Source organism: Notolabrus celidotus, chromosome 16 (assembly GCF_009762535.1).
Source record: "Notolabrus celidotus isolate fNotCel1 chromosome 16, fNotCel1.pri, whole genome shotgun sequence".
Lineage (NCBI taxonomy): Eukaryota > Metazoa > Chordata > Actinopteri > Labriformes > Labridae > Notolabrus > Notolabrus celidotus.
In genome coordinates, this window is record NC_048287.1 from 20,664,792 (window position 1) to 20,687,011 (window position 22,220).

At 38.3% G+C, this 22,220-nt stretch overlaps 3 protein-coding genes and 1 long non-coding RNA gene across 7 annotated transcripts; 1 reads left to right on the forward strand and 3 right to left on the reverse strand.

The window, feature by feature from the left end:
• Window positions 1-4,194, reverse strand: LOC117827696 (zona pellucida sperm-binding protein 4-like). 2 transcript variants are annotated; one of them, XM_034704359.1, is made up of 13 exons: window positions 3,989-4,194; window positions 2,894-3,066; window positions 2,575-2,833; window positions 2,374-2,483; window positions 2,130-2,295; window positions 1,885-2,007; window positions 1,622-1,794; window positions 1,161-1,258; window positions 863-1,011; window positions 537-714; window positions 322-457; window positions 153-227; window positions 1-82 (listed from the first exon to the last, which is right to left on the reverse strand). In XM_034704359.1, exons 1-13 carry the CDS (start codon window positions 4,137-4,139, stop codon window positions 74-76), a joined length of 1,800 nt encoding a protein of 599 aa, XP_034560250.1. In that variant the 5' UTR covers window positions 4,140-4,194; the 3' UTR covers window positions 1-73. The 2 variants fall into 2 exon arrangements, with proteins under 2 accessions (XP_034560250.1, XP_034560249.1); XM_034704358.1 differs by having other exon boundaries at window positions 2,575-3,066; window positions 3,989-4,193.
• A 1,730-nt stretch (window positions 4,195-5,924) lies between these two features.
• On the reverse strand, window positions 5,925-12,997 carry dus3l (dihydrouridine synthase 3-like (S. cerevisiae)). 3 transcript variants are annotated; one of them, XM_034705305.1, is made up of 16 exons: window positions 12,667-12,997; window positions 12,337-12,448; window positions 11,023-11,290; window positions 10,582-10,930; window positions 10,057-10,133; window positions 9,863-9,952; window positions 9,575-9,616; window positions 9,258-9,410; window positions 9,034-9,150; window positions 8,022-8,087; window positions 7,594-7,704; window positions 7,341-7,437; window positions 7,099-7,174; window positions 6,817-7,005; window positions 6,267-6,395; window positions 5,925-6,160 (listed from the first exon to the last, which is right to left on the reverse strand). In XM_034705305.1, the coding sequence occupies exons 2-16, from the start codon at window positions 12,411-12,413 to the stop codon at window positions 6,088-6,090; spliced, it is 1,914 nt and encodes a 637-aa protein (XP_034561196.1). In that variant the 5' UTR covers window positions 12,414-12,448; window positions 12,667-12,997; the 3' UTR covers window positions 5,925-6,087. The 3 variants fall into 3 exon arrangements, with proteins under 3 accessions (XP_034561196.1, XP_034561195.1, XP_034561194.1); XM_034705304.1 differs by having other exon boundaries at window positions 12,337-12,446; window positions 12,664-12,997; XM_034705303.1 differs by having other exon boundaries at window positions 12,337-12,446; window positions 12,900-12,986.
• Window positions 12,998-14,612: 1,615 nt separating this feature from the next.
• Window positions 14,613-16,933, reverse strand: LOC117828360 (transcription termination factor 1, mitochondrial). Its single transcript, XM_034705401.1, has 2 exons — window positions 16,827-16,933; window positions 14,613-16,384 (listed from the first exon to the last, which is right to left on the reverse strand). Exon 2 carries the CDS (start codon window positions 16,339-16,341, stop codon window positions 15,184-15,186), a length of 1,158 nt encoding a protein of 385 aa, XP_034561292.1. The 5' UTR covers window positions 16,342-16,384; window positions 16,827-16,933; the 3' UTR covers window positions 14,613-15,183.
• A 4,118-nt stretch (window positions 16,934-21,051) lies between these two features.
• On the forward strand, window positions 21,052-21,653 carry LOC117827650. The gene is made up of 3 exons (XR_004634254.1): window positions 21,052-21,150; window positions 21,395-21,449; window positions 21,560-21,653. It is a non-coding gene; the product is annotated as an uncharacterized LOC117827650 (long non-coding RNA).
• Window positions 21,654-22,220: the final 567 nt, after the last annotated feature.

Genomic DNA, 22,220 nt, shown 5'->3' on the forward strand with positions numbered 1-22,220 from the left:
TTATTGTATTGTACAAAAGTCTTTATTTTCTTTCATGACATAACTCTTCTCAAAGGTAGACTGCAGCATATCCTCATGGTGCCTGGAAGCAAAATAATTTGATTACATTTTTCATATAATAAATGGGGACAAATTTGAAAGGCAAACCTCACCTTTCCATCAAAGCAGCGTTCCTCGCACTTCTTTTCAGTAGTCCTACAAACCTCTGAAGAGCACATAAAATAGATCTGCAGAAAAATAAAAAAGGCACGTTTATCCTTTGCAACATGCTTTTGTACAAAAATATTCCCTCATGATGGATTCCAAACTATTTTGGCTCACTTCTTCATCAAGGTACTTATTTGTCTTTTGATCCATGAATTGGAAGGCTGTGACCACGAAGCGCCTCTGGTAGCGATTTGTGGGAAGGTTGCTGACTTTAAGGATCGACACATTTGGATCGTAAGGGTTGGCACATCTACAAAGACAAAAAAATAAATAACTTGTGAGCAAGTAGACACAGGGAAAAGAACGAAGTGAGTTTAAACCAGTCTTACCCTTCATAGACAAGCACCAGTGCATTATTTGCAGAGCGAGGGTAAGCAATGCAGTAGTTCACAATAATTACTGCATCTGGTTTAGGAGACTTGAGACGCAGTTCAAGATACACAGGATTGCCCAGGAGCAGTTTCAGGGGCTGACTGTTGGTAGCCAAGTAGCTCTTATAAGTTGAATCTGTTTTAAAAATAAATAAAAAAGTACATAGAAGGAAAGGACACTTTGAAATCAGCAGCCTTTTGTAGCCTTCACTGCGTATACCACTTTAGCCAAATTAAGACTAATTGTTGTATTAGGTTTGGAAAATTACAAACAGACAGCTCACCTTTAGCAAGTCTCAGCTGAACGCCATATAAACCATTGGAGACGACTTGTGACGGTAAACTGGAACTTGGAGTCTTGACCATGTAGCCAATACTTGCCAGGGACTGTGGAGTACCACCTGTTTTACCATATCTGCATTCAACCATAAACCTACAGAGAGACATTTGCAAGTGTTTAAGCGTGGTGAGAACATTCAATAACGAGCAGCAGCAGCATCATCATCATCATCATCATCATCATCATGTATTGAGATAAAGAACTGTGTCTGCAGAGTAAACAGTCTGGAAAAACCAACCGACCTGAGCGGATCACTTCTGGTAATGGCACCATACTTGAGGTTCAGAGCTTGGACAATAGTTTGCACTTCAGCCAGGTAGATCTTAGTCTCACCAACAGTCTACAAATAAAGTCAACTTTGGTAAGGTGTGGGACAAGTAAAGCTGACATGCTGTGTACACTGAGACCGCCAGCAGGGTTTGACTGAAATGTAGTCTTACCCTTTAGAGGAAACTAATAGCAGATTTGAAATTACAAGTAATTTTGATTAGTCACCACATTGTTGGAGCTGCATTATTAAAAAATGCACACTATATCTTCAGGTTAGGGCAATAAGTCTCAAGTCAGAGACCATACACAAACATTAAAAACCCTAGTCTGTGCAGTTTTAAATTGCATTTAAAAAAAAGGGCTGTGACAGTACAATTGTATATACTGAATTAGCCATATGCAAGTGCCGTCTAGCAAAAAAGGGGTAACTTACATAAGCACGGGCTCCACATTCTGTAACTTTGAACTTAAAGATGGCAACCTTGTCATTGACAATGACCGGTTTACAGTTTGGACTGGCAGGCAAAACGAGCTTGGTGGGGTCTATAGGAATGGATGCAGAGTCGGAGCGAATGGCGAACACAAAGTGTTGATCTCCAGTGCACTCTGAAGGAATGAGAAAATAAAGTGTCACTAAGATTTACAGGACAAAATTTAAACACATTATCCTTTACCACAGCTAAATAGAGGCCTTACCATCCATTGGATAGTAGCAGGTAGATTGAGAAGGATCCACACAGCATCCCATCTTCTCACAGTCTGCTGATGACATTCCCGACTGACCACAAGGCACCCGCTCCCCACTCGCAACAGCACAATCTGAAATGAAGAGCCACTTTCAAAAATTGTATGCTCCAACACTAATAGAAAGAAAATCCTAGGAGATGTTAAATTCCATAAAACCTTTTGAATTTGACATATTTCTGTTATTCTTCACTCACTTTGTGCTTTTGATGGCGTTGTTGGGTTATTGCACTTTTTTGTTGGACCACTGGTGCGGGGGAACGGGCCTGAACCAGATTTGGGACTTTCCTCACATGTAACAGTAGCAACTTGTGTCTGGCCAAAATCATCAACATATAACAGCTGCAGGCTGTAGCTGTCAGTCTGCAATTGTAAAAATAAAGCTTCAGGCCAATGATTTCAATAGGTAAGAGTCAAGGCATTTCATTAGAAGTAACCTACATGCTTCACATTGCAGCCGGTGAAGGGTACACTTAAGGTGTTTGTGAAAAAGTTCACTTCATAACCACAAGAATCAGGAGCTTCCGTGATAGACATCATGTCCTTTGAGCCTGAGAGAGAAAGAGAGTACATAAAGCCAAGTTAACATACAACACAAACATTAACTCCATTTCATATAGGCAGAGAATTTTAAGTGCATACCCAACACTTTAACTTCGCTCAATAGACCATTCGGCAGCATAACTTGGAACCCATCATCACTGCAAACCACATCAAGCCCACCAGAACGAGGAGTGCTACTGCTGGTCCAGCTCCTTGGAGGGGCATCAACAAATTCCATCGCAGTTTCACCACCAAAACGGCTGTCCCAGTTTATTTCAGGGGTATCTACAAACTCAACATGGTATCCGCCATCACTTCCACTGGCCCAGTTTCTCGGACCAGAATCTCCTGTGGCCTCCTGGTATCCGCCATCATTTCCACTGGCCCAGTTTCTAGGACCAGAATCTCCTGTGGCCACCTGGTATCCGCCATCATTTCCACTGGCCCAGTTTCTTGGACCAGAGTCTCCTGTGGCCACCTGGAATCCATGGTTAGCAAAAGAGGCCCAGTCATCACCGGTGGCTTCCCCTTCAAATTCAGGAAATGCATCCTCGGGAATTTCTTCATGAGCGTCAGAGTTGCTGCTGTCATCTGGAGAGGACAATAGGGGTAAGAAACTTGAGCTGTATGTGCAAAAATGTGTTGGGGAAAATAAAAAGCTTCTATTGAGCCAAAGAAGTGTGCCCAAAAGCTGAAGAAAAATTAGGAAGTCTCAAGCAGACAGGCTTCCATCAATTTTATTTACTCAATTTTCCAGTGACAAGTTATTCATCTAGTCATTTCAGGGTAGTTTTTCAAACAAAAAGGAATTATCTATGTAATTTTGTCAAGCCAACAAATATCTCATGATCCTAGTATCATAGGGTAAAAATTTCAGAGACAACTAAAGCTTCAGAAAACTGAAAATGACTTGTTAGCACAGGAAAACAAATGTGAAGAGTTAAACCAACCAGTGTTCAATCATCACAGAAAACTGAAGTTTGTAAACTGATTGGATGTATTAAAACTATCCCAAACATTTCCACCTGGATCTGGAAAAGTCAGTGAGTGGATACGTAAAATAAAAGATACCCTGCATATACATGGTTTTGTGGTACGACCATGCTCACGTGAACTTTCAACTCAAGTGGAGTAATTTAATTGCAAAAGCTACATTTATATACACAGTACAGCCTGGCCACAGAGCTAGTTCATCATGGCTGGGAAGGCTTGACAATCTGAAAAGTCTAGTTTGCTCAAGGAATAAGTTGGGCATGTTTTGCACTTACATTTAAGCATTTGCCATGAAGTTAACTCTAAATACTTGGGAAGTTGAAAAGCCCATGAATTCAGGAAATTCCTCCTTAGCCAAAGTATTCAAAAGTTTGTCGCCATACCAAACCAAGTGCTATAGCAGCTTAAGACTGTTTTCTCTTTCTTTTTGAATTACAAGTCATTTTTAACTATGACATTTCCAGTGCGTAAACACACCACCACACATTACTTCACCGCTGAATCATCGTGCGTCTCTTACCAGTCGCTGTTACGCTTTGTGTCTGACCCCATTCTCCTCTCTGGTACAAACTAAGCAGCTCAGTCTCATTGATCCGCTCCCATCCTTGAACTGAAACCAGCAGCAGAGTCCCAACCAGAACCACCAGCAACTCAACCCCGTACCGAGCCATGGATCCCAAGTGAAGCCCTCCTCAACAGCTGCTGAACACTGGATAAGGATGACTCGTCTGCCGCACTTCATGTAGTGCTTAGAGGTCAATTGATTGCACCTGGGAGCTGCTAATTGGCACTCAACGTAAGTCTCATGTGCATGAATGAATACCACTGATTGGCTATTTCATGTTTGTACGAAGATGTTGTTATTTTGAAGAAGTTAATCGGCATTCTTTGTGTAAGCTTGACATGTTTTATGTAGATCAGTACATTGGGTGCAAACATTTCAGATTCTTTTTTTTTGAAGAGTCGTTGCATGGATATTTTCTAAATTTTAAATTAAATATGTTTTTCAGAATTTTAATGATAAAATCTCGCTTTCTAAAGTGCCAAATTTACATAGAATTGGTGAGCCACTGGTTGATACTCTCATTAAAGAGATTCTTACTCTTAACAATGTTTTTCAGGTTTGATACATTTAAATTTTAAAATAAATTGAAATTGATTAAAATTTAACTTTATTTTATTTTTTTACTTCAGTTTAACTGTTTAATTTTTTAAAATAATTGTATTCCTTTAAAGTTCTTAGAAACTATTTCCACTATTCTTACAAGAGGCTTTGTGCTATAGACACAACTTTTTATTATCATCATTATTACTTTGTTTTATTCTATTTATTCCCTTAATCGCTTTTCCTCTATCTTTGCACCTCTACAATGTACATTATGAATCCTGTGCCTGACGCCTGTATTAACTTAACCTGAATACTAACCATAACATATATGTGAGCCAAGTGTATATGTTTTGTTTGTTAAAAAAAAACTAATCAATATATTTCAAAAAAAAAAAAAAGTTCTTAGAAATTAATTGTAGCCTATGTCTTTTTTAATTTCTTGATCTTGCCTTGTGTGATTTTATGACCTGTTTGTTTTATTTTGCTGACCATTTAAAGCACTTTGGAATCATTTTTTTGAAAGTGCTCTGTAAATAAAATTACTATTATTATTATTAAATCAAAAAGATACAGTGGCACAAAGGATGTTGCCCTTGATACATTAAATTAATCTACTACTGCAGTGTCCTGCCGTCTCACATTTATATATACAGTTGTTCTTATAAGTTTACATACCCTTGCAGAATTTATGTTTTGGTTTTTTTTTTTGCCATTTTTCAGAGAATATGAATGATAAAAGAAAAACTTTTTTCATCTCATGGTTAGTGGTTGGGTGAAGCAATTTATTGTCAAACAACTGTGTTTACTCTTTTTATATCATAGTGACAACAGAAACTGCCCAAGAAATCATAAATTCTGCCAGGGTACGTAAACTTATGAGCAAAACTGTATAGACATATATATATCTATATATATATATAGATATATAGATATCTATATATATATTAGGGCTTCTCTAATATTGAAACATTTCAGTGTACGTGTAAAATGAACATGTAAAATACAACTATTAAAACATTCCACCATATGTTCCTCGTCATAAACAGTGTAACATTATTAAGTCAAAAAGTTTAGAGCTCCTTTCAAGTCGGGTTTATTGCAACATGTTGTGCTACATAAGATTAACTGGTGTACACTGTTAGCTGGGTTGTAACAAATGTTAGACTTATATTCACCTACTCAATGTCTCAGTTTTTACACCAATTCACTAAACTTATCCATCATATGTCAATTTTCCAGCACATTGGTTTACAACAACAAATGTGGATATTTTTAAGAGCATCACAATATTATTGTCATTTCAAGTTGTTCTGTAACAAGATATAAAAAAAAATAAAGACAGAAACATTTCTTTGTGCGGCCAAAGAATTTATTGCATATGTTTCAAGTACATAAACACACAAGTGGTTTACTTGAGCACCACAGGACAAAATATTTTCTTTCCATTTTCATATTCCCAACAGCTAAGAAAAAACGTCAATCACACAAAAAAATGTTGGTAATCGGAACAATCACTTGTAGGCATTGGCTTTATGTTTGGGTAAAAAGTTGAAGTTTTTCGGCACAGGTCCAAGAAGCATTTCACTGGGAACATAGCAAGAGAAAAGTCAGTGAAAAAATAATAATAATAATTGATGGCAAGTATTGGGGTCACTTGATTTAGAAAGACACTAAACAGTTCTCTGCTTACCTAATCCTGACCCAATCCCCAACGTGTTGACTGGCCATCAGTGACTCCAGGTAGTTTCTGCCCATGTAGTATGGAGGGCGCTCATTGATCTTCTGAGGGACTCGCTCCAACAGACCAACAGGAACATATCTGAGAGAGAAAGAGACAGATGGGAAAGGGGAAACATAAAAATTAAGATGTAAGCTTTGTAAACCTACCACCACAAGGGCTGGCAAGCTTAAACACCATTTATTCCAATTCAGGCATCAGAGGTGTTTTTTAAACCTTGAACACATGTACTGTGGATTTACAATTTCATTCACAGCTCATTTCAATTTGGGGCCAGTCGTGCATACACTGAAAGACCCAACACATTTTTGATATAGCTTTTTTAGGTACTATTGAACATAATTACGCCAAACACACCAAACTTTCATGACCTACAATAGGTCTGATATTAAACGAATGTATTACTACCACAGACCTTATCTGAATCAAATAAAATGAGAACACTAATGTCTGCTTGTAAGTATATAAAGTACAGTATATCAAAAAGTGTGTTGTTGCCTACCTGCACATGAAGGACAGCCACTCTAGCATGAACTTGCGAGTCTTCTCTACACCTCGAGTGTCAGAGCCCCAGTGCTCCATACCAAAGTTGGTGAAATCCCTGAGCATGTCCAGTCGCTCGCTGGATGAGATGTCCCAGTGTCTGCTCTCCTTTATTTCAGTGAAGATCCATGGTTTTATGAGAGCCCCTCTGAAGTGAGCCAAACACAACAAAGAAAAAGATTAAACACTGATTCACAACTTTAGTACTGTTAGGTTTGGCTGCTCTTGATGTGGCACCAACCTTGCAATCATAATACCAGAGACTCCAGTCTCTTTGGCTTTCATGGCGTCTTCGTAGGACAGAATGTCTCCATTACCTACAAAAAAACCCACATCATCAGCATTTAATTGTTGTTCTTCAACCTGTTCATTATTTTACAACCATGAGATTTGCATTTGTAATATATTCATTTTTATATACAGTATTAGAGGGGCTTTTGTTCTGCAGTATGAGCAGCTAATTCCAAACACAAATCCACGCACCAAAAAGTGGGACAGGACTGGCCAGCTTGGAGCAGGTGGTGATGTAATCCCAGTCTGCTAACTTGGTGTAGCGCTGCTCTCTGGATCGGCCATGCAACTAAAACATTAAAGACAGTATTAATGTTATTATAAAAAAATAAGGCAATGAAGGTGTGATACTGAAGAAAAAAAAACTTGTGCTGAGAGGACATTTTGAAACAGGATATTTAAGATGAATCTACACTAGGTACTTTTTAGTCAACTTGAGACTTACTGTGACCATTGAGACACCCCACTGCTTCATCTCAGGGATGAGTTTGTGTGCGATGTTGCACTTTTCCTGAACACCAGTGCGGATCTTGACTGTCAAAGGCACATCAAGGACCTTTGGAAATAAACAGTTTTATGCAGTCTTTCAGGTTCAGGTTACTTTATTTGTTTGTACCCGTAGGTGAACTTGTTTCCAGTACTCTTTGACTAAAAGGCAGGATTTTAATTTAAACAGAGGAGTTTTATATATTATTCAAGATGTATTTAAAAACTCTTTTAATGGTAGTTATATTTTCAATTTGTCTGTTATAAAAACTTAATGTTTTTTTTCACCTATACATAAAAAAGATTATTCTAAACTGCCAGTATTGTGAGATAAATTTCAAGGAAAATAAATTGAAATATTCCTTTGGATCAAAGACCAACACTTACATGGTTCATTCCCTTGATTATCTGTTCAAACTTTCTGGTACGTGTCATCAAACCACAGCCTCCGCCCTGATGAGGAAAAGCAAATAAACACTGCCTGTCATAGTGTCATTTTGATGTTCAATACCAGTGCCTGAGCTATAAAGATCACAAAACGTGAAATCTGCCCAAATGAAAAGCTCTAACTCAAGTTACTTCACCTTAAATAACCTCAATTATTTTCCTATGTGTTTCTCTGTTTTCCTATTGAATCCATCAAGCAGGAAAATATGGTTTAATTGTCAGAGACGCCACTCAAAGTAGGTTAAGGAAAATTTTGTAGCTCTAAATTTGGGTTACAAAAAAGAGGAATGTGTGTGGCTGACTCGGGGAGTCCACAGGATGCGTGTGCGCGGCGTTACGGCTGCGACACGGCTCTGCTCCGTCCCGGGGCTTTCGCCCTGGTCCATAGGATGCGTGTTTGGAGCGGCGCGCACTCCGGAGCAGGAAACTCAAGATCCCTCGAGAACTCCAAAACGCGCGAGAACAACACAGTATAAACTTTTCCTCGTCCTCGTCCATGGTGTCGGATATCTTTTGAGACTGACGTCTGGCCCGATGCCACAGGTTATGACGTAATGTTGAAGAAGTGGTGAAATTTACGATCTTGTGTTTGCACATGGTGTTTATTTTGAAAGTGAGCGGATGTTGCATACGATCCTCGTGCCTGACTTCCGGGATAGTTCGATCATTTCTGTGTCGATTGACGCGTGCTGGGCGCGGGGAGCGGCGAAAATAGACTCCCCGCGTATCTCTGGCAGAGCGGCGCGGCGGAACGCTCCAGAGACGGAGCTGAGACGTGCCGCAGCGCGCCCTGTGGACTCTAGAGCATTGACTTGAATGGGAACCTATTTGCTGCGACGTGCGCGGCGCAGCCGTAACGTAACGCGACGCATCCTGTGGATCTTGGGCTTTAGACTAGTCAAACAGCAGCCGTACACATTAGTGTGCACAGGTCCACATGTTGGGGGTTCACCTTCTTGTAAACGAGATCAATGGGACACCCAGAGTTGATGTCCACAAAGTCGACCTCAGTGTTGTTGTTGATGAGCTCTGCACATTTCGTCATAGTGTCGGGGAAGCAGCCCTCCACCTGCAGACACAATGTGAATTTCAGAATGGAGACAATCCTCACACACATGGAAGCTTTCTGTTCACAGAGCGTTCTGAAGAGCTCTCAATAATTTCTTATGTCATCACCTGGACCCCAAAAACGTCTTCACTTTCATGCCGTTTCAGAAGCGCCCACTCTGACTGCTGCCCCTGCAGCAGGTTCGTGCACATGGCCATCTCCCCACACGTGATGTCTGCTCCGAAGCGCTTACACACACGACGGAAAGGCAGATTTCCACACTAAAAATGGAGGTAAACTTTGAGTCAAGCCAAAATCCTATGACAGTAATTCTTCTGTCTAATTGCTTTTTTTTTATGACAAAATATAAAATATATTCTGTAAACATACAACCGCATAAAATTGTAAAACTTCTTAGTATATAGATCAGTCTAGTGATACTTACAGTTGTTAGAGGAGCAAGGTAGAGCTTGTCTTGAAAATCCACCTTAAACACAGAGACAAAGAGAGTTATTTGTACCACATTTACTGTGAGTTCAGTGATTCAACATATGAAAATACCTTCTTAAATATTTATCACCATCACTTGGCTTCACTTTGCTTTTATAGATTGGTACATTTATTCAGCTAGGAAGATCACATAACATCCCTTGAATTATCTAAAATTACTTTTTAAAACATTTGTGCAAGTAACACTTTGGAGGAAAAATGCTTTGTCGGCATGGAGATATACCTGTTTCTTTTCACATGGGCGCAACTTGATGACATCCAAATCAGTCAGTGGACCGATGGTCCTCACTGGGGGCTGTTTATCTGGGCTGGCCTGTAGTTTTTCACAGAGAAAACGTGTTAAAGTACATACAAAAAAAACATGCACTAATTAGTATGTCGTAAAAAAGGTATTGCTCTAAGCTGCATTGTTTTTACCTCAGATCCTGGTTCAATAGATACATTCTGCTCCCCTTCTGTAGGATCGGCTGGTGTTTCCACGACAGGAGTGACACCTAGGTGTGTCAAAACATAAACTATAATACAACTATAACTCTATTCTAATTCAACAGCATATCATTTGATTAATATATCAGGAAACACAACATAGTGTATACAGAAAGTACACACCAAACTCAGTATTTCAGTGCAAAGCAGCTACAAGTAAAGCTCCTAAATCAAAGATCAAGTTTATTCATACAGGTATTTAATATTTTTAATGGGTGTTTAAAGGATAATGAATGGCATGCATGTTGCCAAACTTGAATTACATTAGCTGATAAAATGAAAGTAGCAGTAAGTGCCACCTAACTGAGCCATTATGAGATTCAGAAAAGAATACAGTTTCAGGCTTACAAAGGAGCACAAACACTGTCAGAATGCATCAATACTCCTGACTATGAGATCATGTATAAGTGTGCTTCACAGAAGTAAATCTATGTCAAAGATCTTCTGCGGTCTTACCATTCGCCTGCTGTTCTGTTTTTTCTTTGCTCTTCGAAAGAGTTTTCAGATACTCGTCTGACTTCTTGAAGGGCACTGAGTGCTTCCTCAGACGATACTGGAGGTCTCTACTCAAGCTGTTCTTCACAGGAGTCCTGCCCTCGTAGGTCTTAATAAGTTCAGCGTTCTCTGTGGTGTTGAAGTCGGGTGTTGTGTGAGCCTTGGCAAACCTGCAGGAGAGACCATAAGTACACTTTCCAAATGTGTCATAGAGGTAGCAGCTTTCTCCGATATCAGCAGGCTTGGTGGCCAAGTACTCAGCATTGTCATGGTGAAAGCGGCACTTAGCTCCGTAGGAGCATTCCCTGCCCTGCATGAAGGGAAAAAGTCATTGCATTAACTTAAAGCTGACATGGGAATTGAATAAAATAAAATATCAAATAGTAGGTTAAAGTTTCATACCTGAATGACTGAGACACACAGGCGCTTTTCATCATACTCAGAAAACTTGGTGTGAGGTCTCGACTTATTCTGCCCCCGACGTTTACCCTCAGGTTTTCCTGGTTTATTTGTTTCCTCAGACTCATGTTTGAATTTTTTAGCTTCAGGTTCTTCAACAGATGTGTCCTTTGTCACCTCAACTTTGTCATCTTCAGAGACCTTCTCTTTGTTTCTGGCTTGCCACTCAGAATCTACAAACTCATGAAACTTTTCTTTGCTGGTAAGAAACCTGCAAGAACAAGGGGAAAAAAAGGGCTGTGTTATAAAAACCTCAATCAAAGTCCCTGAGCTCCCTTGTATGTTCCTCTGATTTGCTGCTGTGGACGACCTGCTGCTGTGGACATGCCAGACTCCTGCGGCTACAACTTCTACTATTCGTCGCACCACTATTATATAATAATAATATATAATAATATATCTCTCTCTTCATCTCACTCTATCCCTCTTTCCAACCCCAACTCGGTCTCAGCATGTCTGTATAAAATGAGTTTGGTTCTACTCAAGGTTTCTGTCTGTTAAAGGAAGTTTGTCCTTGTCACTGTAACTTGCTAAATGCTGTGCTCTGCTCATGGTGGATTAAGATGAGCTCAGACTGAGTCCTGTCTAAGATGAGACTTGATCTTATCTTATCTTGATGTTGAGTCTTTGTTAATAATATAACATAGAGTATGGTCTAGACCTGCTCCATTTGTAAAGTGTCTTGGGATAACATTAGTTGAGATTTGGCGCTATACAAATAAAGATTGATTGATTAATTGGAAACAATGTAGCATCACTGCATTTTTGGTGGTGTGTTAAAGATAGCATAATTCTCTAGGAAAGGTATTACCAGTTGATTTACCATTGCTTCACTGCTTGCTTATAAAAAAAAAATTTCACTATCAGTCCAAAGGGGAACTTTCTGCAAACTGATACAAACATCTTCTCAGATGGAGTATGGAGCAGCCTGGTGTAGTGTTAGAGGGGACTAAATAATGGACTGTCATGTTGAACAGGACTTGATGCAGAAAAGGGATTCTTAGCGAACCTTCACATTCTTCCACGCCAAAAAAAAATAACCTGATCAAAACAACAATATAATGACCCTTTTGGTTTGACAGTAAAATTGTCCCAACCACAAGTCTTGCTGGTTTTGGTATCTCTTCACGAACCAGTTTGCTTACCGTCATATCATCAGTCTGAATGTGGATCGTGTTTCAAAACATGCAAACACTTTGAACAACACATGGCAGTATTTTCTGTGATTTGTCACAAGTTGAATATGTTTTTACTTACTCATGTTTGATGGACGCTACACCCTTTACTGCTACAGCTGTCTTTTCGACATTTTCCTCTTTTTCAGTGTTTTCCATCACACCTTTGCAGGCTTTCTCCAATCCTTTTATCTGAAACACGTTCATATATCAGCTGATCTCGATAATCTAAGTGGACTAAACACAATGTACTACTTGACATGGCAGCAAGAAACTATTCATGGGTACTCATGTTCCAAAGCTATTACTGTTTATTATCACGCAAAGAAAACTCAACTGAATATCTAATAGTAATGTTACTGAATAAAAGTCAACTTGTATCATGCCGTTAAACCGCTAAAATACTCACCTTTTTTATTGGACTTAATTGTATCTTTCTGACCTGTTTCACTTTGCAACAGTGAGCAGTTTCTGCAGCCTGCTTTCTCAGTGGAATTAGCTAAATACTGACCCTGCTAGTAAGCTAACAGCTAATGTAACAGTTTGTGACGCAGGTAGTCACTGGCTAGCAAACACATTTAAAATCTAATACATGAAAATAAAATATCGTCCAATTTATAAATACAGTTAATTTAAATTACACACAAGTCTATTCTGCCAGCTAATATCCAGCATACAGCGTGAGGAAACTGTTGTGCGTCGGTCTAGTAAAGTCCGAAGTGTACAAACCGACGAACAATGGTTCCTGGTGTAAGAGTTGGTTGGAACCTGTATTTTATACAGTCTATGGTTGGAACCATAGTCCCAATGGTTTCATGGTTGTATTTAATAAAAGACCAGAGGTGTCAAAAGTATTCACATTCATTACTCAAGTAGAAACGTAGATACAAGGGTGTAGAAGTTGAAGTATCAACTCAAACTTTTTACTCAAGTAAAAGTGTAAAAGTACTGGTTTCAAAACTACTTAAAGTATTATTTCTCTTTATTTAAACTCGAAAATCATTGAGGGCAAGCCCTCATTTACAATGACGACGAGTATATAAAAGAAACATTAAAATGCATGACAAGCAAATAAAAGATATAACCCTAAAAGAATGATGATCAATTAAAAACAGACGACAGTTAAAAGTAATGTTACAACCATTGAAAAAATAATGTTACACAAAGTTAGTGAAAACAGGTACAATCAGAGGTTTAACATTTTAAAACTAATGATTTAAAATGATTAAAAGAAACCAGTGCATTTATTTTTAAAGTGCTTTGCAGGGAGTTCCATGCAGATGGTGCAAATACGAAAAAGGCAGATTTTCCCAGCTCAGAATTAACTCTGGGAACCTGGAGAGTGAGCCAACCAGTTGATCTGGTATGTTTTGCCCCAGAAGACCAAACTAGCATCGAAGATAAATATGACGGTAGCATTCCAATAAGTGCTTTATAAATAAACAAGTAAAAATGCAAATCACGTCTTTCTGCCAGAGAAGACCATCCCACCTTTTGGTAAAGTATGCAATGATGAGTGCTGTAACTATCACCAGTAATAAAACGTAGGGCAGAGTGAAATACAGCATCAAGTGGCTTTAATGTAGAGGCTGAAGCATGCCTGTACAATATGTCACCGTAATCGAGGACTGATAAAAATGTTGCCTCTATCAGAGTTTTCCTGCAGTGGAGAGGAAAACAGGACTTGTTTCTGTAAAACAAGTAAAAGTAAAAGAAATGTAAGGTGAAAAAAATGTCATTAAGGACAAAAGGGTGCGCCACAGGGGCCTATAGAGAACTACCCCAGCTCCCCAAAAAAAATATTTTCTAAAGGCCATAATGACTATAATGTTATATTAATATGTTAATGTTGAAATATTTGGGTTGCACCTGTTTCAGCCGCATTCATGCCCATTGAAAATGAACGCATTTTCATACAATGCAAATACATTAAAGAACCATATATGTACTACTGAGCATTAATGTGTGTCATGGAGTGGAAGATATGATGACTAGTTGCCTATAAGTATTGTAATGATGCAAAAAAAGTCAAACTTCACAGGCATGTTATCAACATCCTTTATTGGAATGTAAATGTACATGAATGTGTTTTTTTAAAGATGACATGCCGGAATGAAAACAAGCCGAAATGAAATAAGAGTAATGAGGCTATTTTCAAAATGTAAGGAGTAGAAAGCACAGATAATTGTGTGAAAATGTAAGGAGTAGAAGTAAAAAGTCGGCTGAAAAATAATTACTCTAGTAAAGTATAGATACCCAATATTTCTACTTAAGTAAGGTAACAAAGTATTTGTACTTTGTTACTTAAAACCTCTGTAAAAGACACTTACAGAACTGGAATAATGATCAAAAGTTGTATCCATGTATAAGTCCTTTATTCCAACAACTTTTATTTGACAAATGACCACATGGACTCCAAAAGGGATGTCTTTGAACAGGAAAACATGCTTGTGAGATATATATTGTATGTCTAAAACAGCATAGAGAACCCTGCAGTAAGTTTCAGTGGTACAAAAGATAATTTAAATGGACAGCAAATTTGATAGTCTGTCTTAAGGTAAAACATTTAACCATTGTTTAACATTAATACCAAATGTTTCCTTTTTCCAGCTTCTAATATGAAGCATTGGCTGGGATTTTGTGAGAATTAATTGAATACTTTTGGGTTTTTGGATCACTGGTTTCAGCATACAATTTGAATAGGTATCTATAAGGTGTTTGGGAAATTGTTATTCTTCAATTGCCTGACACTTTGGAGATGTAATAACTCATCAGTGAAATTATTCAGCAGATTGGGACATAACTATTGACCAGAAAGTTATCTAAAACTACATGAGCAAAAAATTCTTAGGACAAAATTAATGTTTATCCCAAAGCCAAGTTAATTCAACATCCAGCATTTTGTAACATTTAAATCAGACTATTACAATCATTTAGCTAGTGAGGCTGCGAGTCTTTCTAACTTTGCATCAAAGCGCTTTTTGCTCGAGTCCAGGACGTTGATGCCATACTTCTTGAAGTCGTATCCCACTTTTTTCAGCTCCTCCAGTCGCCCTGTAATGTTCTGTGTGCTGTAGTCCAAAACCTTTGGCGTTTCCAGAATCTGCTGCATTTTTATTCCTTCTTTTAAGAGACAGTCAAGCTTAGAGCTGAGTGTGTCTGATCCAATGTAAAGGATCATGGGATAGTTGACGATCAGTTTTTCCAAGTCAGCTTTCCGACAGCCGAGTGAAAACAACTTCTGCTTGAGACTGTTTAAATTCTTTTTCATGTATTCATTGGAGAGGTCCAGAAGGTCTGCACCGCGGCCTTGAAGAAGAGCAAGCATTTCTTCATCACTCCACTTCAGGGATGTTTTCAGGGTGTTTATGTTTGTCTTGACTCTCTTAGTGCTTCGTATGAGAATATAAAGGTTTCTGGATATGATGTTTTTAGCAAACTGCTCTGGATTTGTCCCACCAAGTTCAGTGCATATGTCTTCCAAAAACTCTACCATCTGCTTGTTCAGCTCTAAACTGTTGGAGAATGTTCGCGGTGCTGTTGCCAGAAGCCGATGAAGGTCCTTGGAGTTCAGTCCCAGTGAGATGAGAAAAGCTATGTTCTTCTCCAAGTTCCCGTTATCACTGGAGCGGAAGAAAGACTCAGGTGAGCGGTCCAGGATGCTCACCATTTCTGCATCAGTCTTAAAGATGTTTTTCCACAGCCCCCAGCGCTGTTCCAAGTGTTCAATGGAGCGGGTGATGGCGCGGGGATATCGAGATATGATTCCAGCGATTATTTTGCGGCTCGCTCCTTTGCCCTCCAGAAACTGAGCAACACCTTGCTCATTAGTGAAAGCTTTACGCAACACCCCAGGCTGACGTTGGCGGGCCTTTGTCACATCCACCCCCATGAGATTCAGGTTCTCCAGCAGAGATTCATTCTCTGTGGGTGGTGGCTTTGGCTCACCACTTTTTGTAGAAGTACAGCAAAGCTTCCTTGGAGGGCAGTCATGTATAGAAAATGTGGGAATGAGCACAGACCTGCACTGCAATGTCAGTGATCGATGGAAACCTAGAAGAGTCCTCAATCCAGGTAGCGCTGTCATTTTAAAAAAGTAAGGCTCCTATGCAACCTCACTCTTGGCATGCCTTGAACAAGAAAAAAATAATTCTGGTTAGATATAACATGGTCACAATAGTGACATGGTTATTTTATAATCCTACATAATTTCCAATTTATGTTACATATCATGCACAAGTATAAGCTGTAATTGATGATGCACTAATAGGATCTGGTTTGACTGAGAAACAGGAAGTGATTTCACCATGGAAAAGAAGCATACATCAAAAGTATCCTGAATGGTACCAGTGCAATAGTAGTTCTTGTAGTGTTTATCAGATTATCCTACGAGACTACACTGACAAGACAAGGTCGCAGCGAAACAATCCAAAACAACGTAAACTTTATTCTCCTGGAAGTCAAAATAACTACTCCTAGCCAGCTATCTCAGTTATTCAAGCTCTATGAATATCATATTAACCATCAATGCTTTTAGTTTAAGCCTTCTAATGAATATTACAAAATACATACATTTGCTTCCTTCGCAGACCTTCAAGAAGTTGGTGAAATGAGCATGTTTGCCATGCGAGGGTTTTCTATGAAACGAAACTGTCAACATCCGAGAAGTGTCGCGAGATTTGAGGAAACCACGCACTGAACAAGAACACTAGTGCTATTTATTTACAGTCTATGGTTAGTGCCATCTAGCGTTATGGAGTATGCACTGGTCCATTGCTCACTTTCAACCACTAGATGGAATCATAGGACTTTCTACTAGTTTTTAAGGGTAAGAAAGTTTCAGTTTATTGTAGGATTATAGCCATATGACATCCACCACGCTTTTCTCAACACTATAAGCACAAAACCCAATTTTCAAACTACATTCACCAAACCTCTGACTCTTCCTGCAAAACCAAACAATGTTGTCAGATCATACCCCAATTCATTCAAAATTAAAAACAGTACTGAGCAGTCATTACACACTACATCAAAAAACTGAAAACACAATGCTCAGGACATAAAGCTCTACAAATATTATTTATTGTTCACAGTAGGCTAAATTAATGAAATGAAAAAATAATTCAATAAATCATCTTTGAATTTAGAACCTGTATACAGTAAGAATAAAGTAAAAACAAATATAAATGAGAAGAGCATGGTCTATTTCATCAGAAGTTACTGTTCTCTGTCTGTCTTGATTCCGCTCCCCTCCTCTTCCTCCTCGACCACCTCTTACACGCACTCTTCCTCTGCCTCTCAGATTATTTCTGTCCATTGTGCAACCTTCAACAACCAGTGCTCTCTGAACTGGCTTATATTGGTTTCCTCACATCATGAGCCACAAGTGTGATCAGTTTTGAGTGGTTGTGTTTAAGCTGTGACACATGTGCTTCAAATGTGTTTAACTTTTGCTACCTGTTCTTACCATTATGCAGCACAAGTGCATCACAGTGCAACATGTGTTTTAGTGAGTGAGAATGTGTTTGTAAGCTGTGTCTAACAGGTGAGAAGTGCTTATGGTTTTGCTAAAAGAGTGACTGATTCAATACATGGGTTCAGACCACTAAGGAATTTGGTTCAGACAATAGGGTTCAGTGTCTTAGCGATTGAGAAATACTGTAAGATGTATCGATTCATGAGAGGAGTTTCAGAAAATTATAAGAATGTGCTATTTCTGTGTAAATCTCTATTTTCCATGACCAGGTCCACCTTCTTGAATTTGACCAATTTTCTAAATATTTTTGTCATGCTTTAATTTTGATGGTAGAGATGTAAGAAACTCCTTCATTCTATATGTTTTAAAAGTTTTCTTTTTACTTTTAATTTCAATAATGTGTTTACATATAGAATATTGAACTACACCTTAGAAGCCCTTAAATTGACAGAGACGATATTAAGTGGTATAAACTGTAACTTAGTTTTCATATGATTACAGAGCCCACAGGGTACAATGTGATGTATCCTGACAAGCTAAATGTTTACACACACAAAGTTGTGCATTGTTCTGTGAGTAGCATTAATAGTTAATTCACCTCAGACACAGCTGACATCCCTGTGTTCCCATGAGGTATGAAACAGCATTTGCCATGTGGTTTGGCTCAGCTTAGCTCTAAAAGAAAAACCTTCTGACCCATTGCAACTCTTTACTGATGAGCCCCATTTACTCATGAATATTTTAATACAGCACAGTGATATCTTCAGTATGCAAGTGAGCTTTCATTCTGCTGCTCTGAAATGCAGTGAAGACAATATATTTATCCAGACCGCTTCCTCCTTGATTGAGTAACAGTTTTATTTTGTCTCAGTCATCAACAGGACACAGTTGTTTTTCATCAGTTCCACTTTCCTCACACTTGTCTGAAGCACTTTTGTCTGTGTTTGCATACTGATATGATTGGAAGCAGCTCCTCTGGCCTGTCGAAATCAGTTTAAGTGTATCACAAATTATCAGCAGAGAAAAGTGGAAGACATGAGAGGGGTGACTGTGGTTGAATTTGCAATCAGATGAATGACAAAGCAATTCAAACCTCTTTATACTTGAAACATGCTGCTTCTTCTGTGGTTGCGTCTTCGACTTACAGCTTACCATGTACACATTAACAGCTTTAAAGTGCCTGTGAGGAACTTTAAGTTTGATAGTTTGCTGTTGTAGGTAAAAAAAAGCATCACTATTAAAAACACTTCACAGGAGCTTTAAGGGCACTGTAGTGTCATGCAGTTAGTTCATGTTGTATTGTCTTTCATGAAGGATATTTGGGCTATGTTTCTTCGGGTAACAAAATAACTTAAAATCAGTAATGTGATTTTTAAATATACTTCTCTAGGAAAAACATTTATGGGTGAATTTTAGATCATTTGCATACTAAAACGTTTTCTAAAGAGAAATGCTCAGGGGTTCAAGTGTATCATGATGAAAAAAAATCTCATCCCCTAAAGTCCTTTAAATAACTGGTCAGTTGAAATTCCTCTTTACTTTAATTCCTCAGCACAGGACATGACAGCATGCATGCTTAGCTATTTCAGTGGTGTTTCTCTAATTTATGTTCTCCATTTATTTGTGCTAGGTTCTGCGATACTGCTCCTGGTATTTTAGATACATTATGTTAGTTTAGACTGTGGACACTGAATGGATCATTTTGTAGCAGTACATTTGGTGTTTCTTGGGTAACAGCTGACACCCTACTCCTCAGGTGAATCAATAATTTAGAAACTGACGAAACTTTCAAATGCTCACGGGGTCCTGTGTTCCCTGTAGATGTTGGTGCACAAGCAGGCCTGTGTTTACAGGTGGGATCAAGTTAGTAAGAATGTCCAAAAGAAGATGGGTGGAATTCAAAATCTGCCAGACTATCAGCTGTTCTACTCCGGTCAGCCGACGACACAGACCATCATCTCCCGCTGCAACAGGTATGTTTAAAATGTAACACTTTGACATTTTGGTGATGTCAGTGAATCCGCAAAGATTTTAATGTTTAAGTGATATTTTTAGGAATCATACAATACTTAAAGTGACAGGACTGTGGTCTACTTTAAGTTAGGGGAATTGTACATTCAACTATATGAAGTTCCCACAGAGGGTTAACTCAAACTGAGGACAAAGTTTTTCTTTTGTGTATTTAGATTTTTAGTTTGAGTTTGAATTCTTGAATACACACGCAATACATGCACTTTAAAGTTCTCTGAGGACTTCAGCATTATTAATAATAAAAACTCATTTTATTTATATAGCACCTTTCAAAACACAGTTACAATGTGCTTTACACCAAGGATACAAATGAATATAGGCAGATTAAAATAGCATTAAAAGCATAGTATAATCATTAGTTGTAGGACCTGAGCTGTTAAAAGTGCAGGCAGTATATTAGGCAATAGCATTTTTAATCGTGAATAATATTCCTTGAAACATTGATATTCGTGTAATTACATATTTTTATTAATTAGAATAACACAGAAGTGTTATCTCCTGTCTCCATCTGATATTTGGTGATATCAGAGTCAGTTGTTTTGTAATAGATTATATTTGTTTATTCTTCACACTTATAAAAATAAAAATAAATTATGGAACCAAGAGTTGCAGGGAATAGGAAAATCCTTTTTTTTCAGCATGTCTCTCAGTTCTCCGGTTGCATGAAGGAGAATAAACATACTTTTAAAAAGTTGTGCATGTCTGCCAAAATCTCCTAGTCTTCAGCAGTTCATATGAATGAATGAATTGACCCCATAACTACATTTTATTTGGATTATCACGATCACTACTCCGTCAGTTTAGACCTGAAAACATCAGCAGATAAAGGAAGTGAGAATGACCTGTTCTAATGAGATATGCTAGCTATTTGTAGACTTGGAAGTTAAATAATGACTATTATGTCCATTACAGCCTCCATCTGTCCTAGAAACTGATGCCAGTGTCTCATGTTACCTGCCTTCCCATTCAGCTAAAGACGGCTCAGATGTTTCCCTTTCTAAGACGTTCATACTACTGTTGTTTAGACCTGCTCAGAGTAGCCAGATCTAGTGCCATGCAGCACAATGTGAAGTTGAGGCTGGAGAGAGAGAAAAAACACAGTGCTGAAATGAAAATATTTTTTGTTAAAAAAGAAACCTCTCAACTGGGACAGCTCTTGCAACCTCTCCTCCAGTTACCATAGAAACTGAACAGACGTTTTAAGCAGGATTCAGGCGGAATATAAAGCAGTGAAATTTATGACATTAGGAAAACATCAGACACGATGATTTGATTACCAATGATTTTTAACGAAATCGATCAAGACATTAAGACATCCAAGCCGTCTGCACTGACTGCTTTGCCTCCTCAAATTCAGATTTTCTTTCAGATCTCAAAGATCAAAATATGGTAAGAGAACAGAAATATAAAAAATATAACAGAGCCATGTTGTCAATTGAAGATGGTTTAGCCATTTAAAAAGGGATCTAAGCAATTGTGGTTACTTATGCACTTTATAAAAATACAATTTATATGATGCATCAACTTCCATTTCTTTCACCTTTTCTGATCAACTGCTGAGCGAAAACATTTAGTCTTCACTCCACACTTTTTTGTCACTCATGACTCCTGAACACATTTTATATGTTTGCAGAGAGTGACTTTTTTTTAGCAGAGGCAGCACTAACAGCATCCAGCACTTCTTGCAGGTAAACATCAACATGCCTATGCTGGTTACCCACTGCTCTGGTTGAGTGGTTACTTGTCAGTTTAACCAGTTATATGTTAGCCTGCATAAAACTTTCTCTCTGTTTTCTAGATCAAAATACTGCCAAACTGCACCATGCTGAGATGCTACCAGTCATCAGCTGTCTTTACAACTTGGTAGAACATTAAAGAATGATGGTAGTAGCCAATAACAGGAGCTACAGCCCCAGCTAGTTGCTACTAGTAGCGCTACGGCTCTTGAGACCACAGTAATAAAAATATTAATAATTTGTTTAACCCCCAAATAGGTATGGTGCTATCTAGCCAGGGTGACAACGTTTCATTTGTTTGTCGCTCTAACAGGTATATCCCTGATTTAAGGAGATACATTTGAATAAAAGGGAAGATAATACCTGAATACATAACCTGTGTCAAGTGCGCATACACAGAAAGAAAAAAAAAAAACACACAAAAGTGCGCGCCTAGTTTTACTTATTTTCTCTTGTTTTGTGTTTAAAACACCATTTACACAATATTGACAACAATACAATATTACAATATTTTGTACGATTGTGTCCTCTGCCGCTACCTCGATATAAATAAATACATAAAATATTCAGAAACACACTGTTTTTTTAGATTTACCAGACACATTACGTGTATTTGCACAAAGAATCAGTATCGGATCGGTATTGCCAATACCAGCCTGAATTTTACTCAGTATGGGATCGGAAAGGAAATCGGTGGTATCGAACATCACTAGTGCTTGGTGT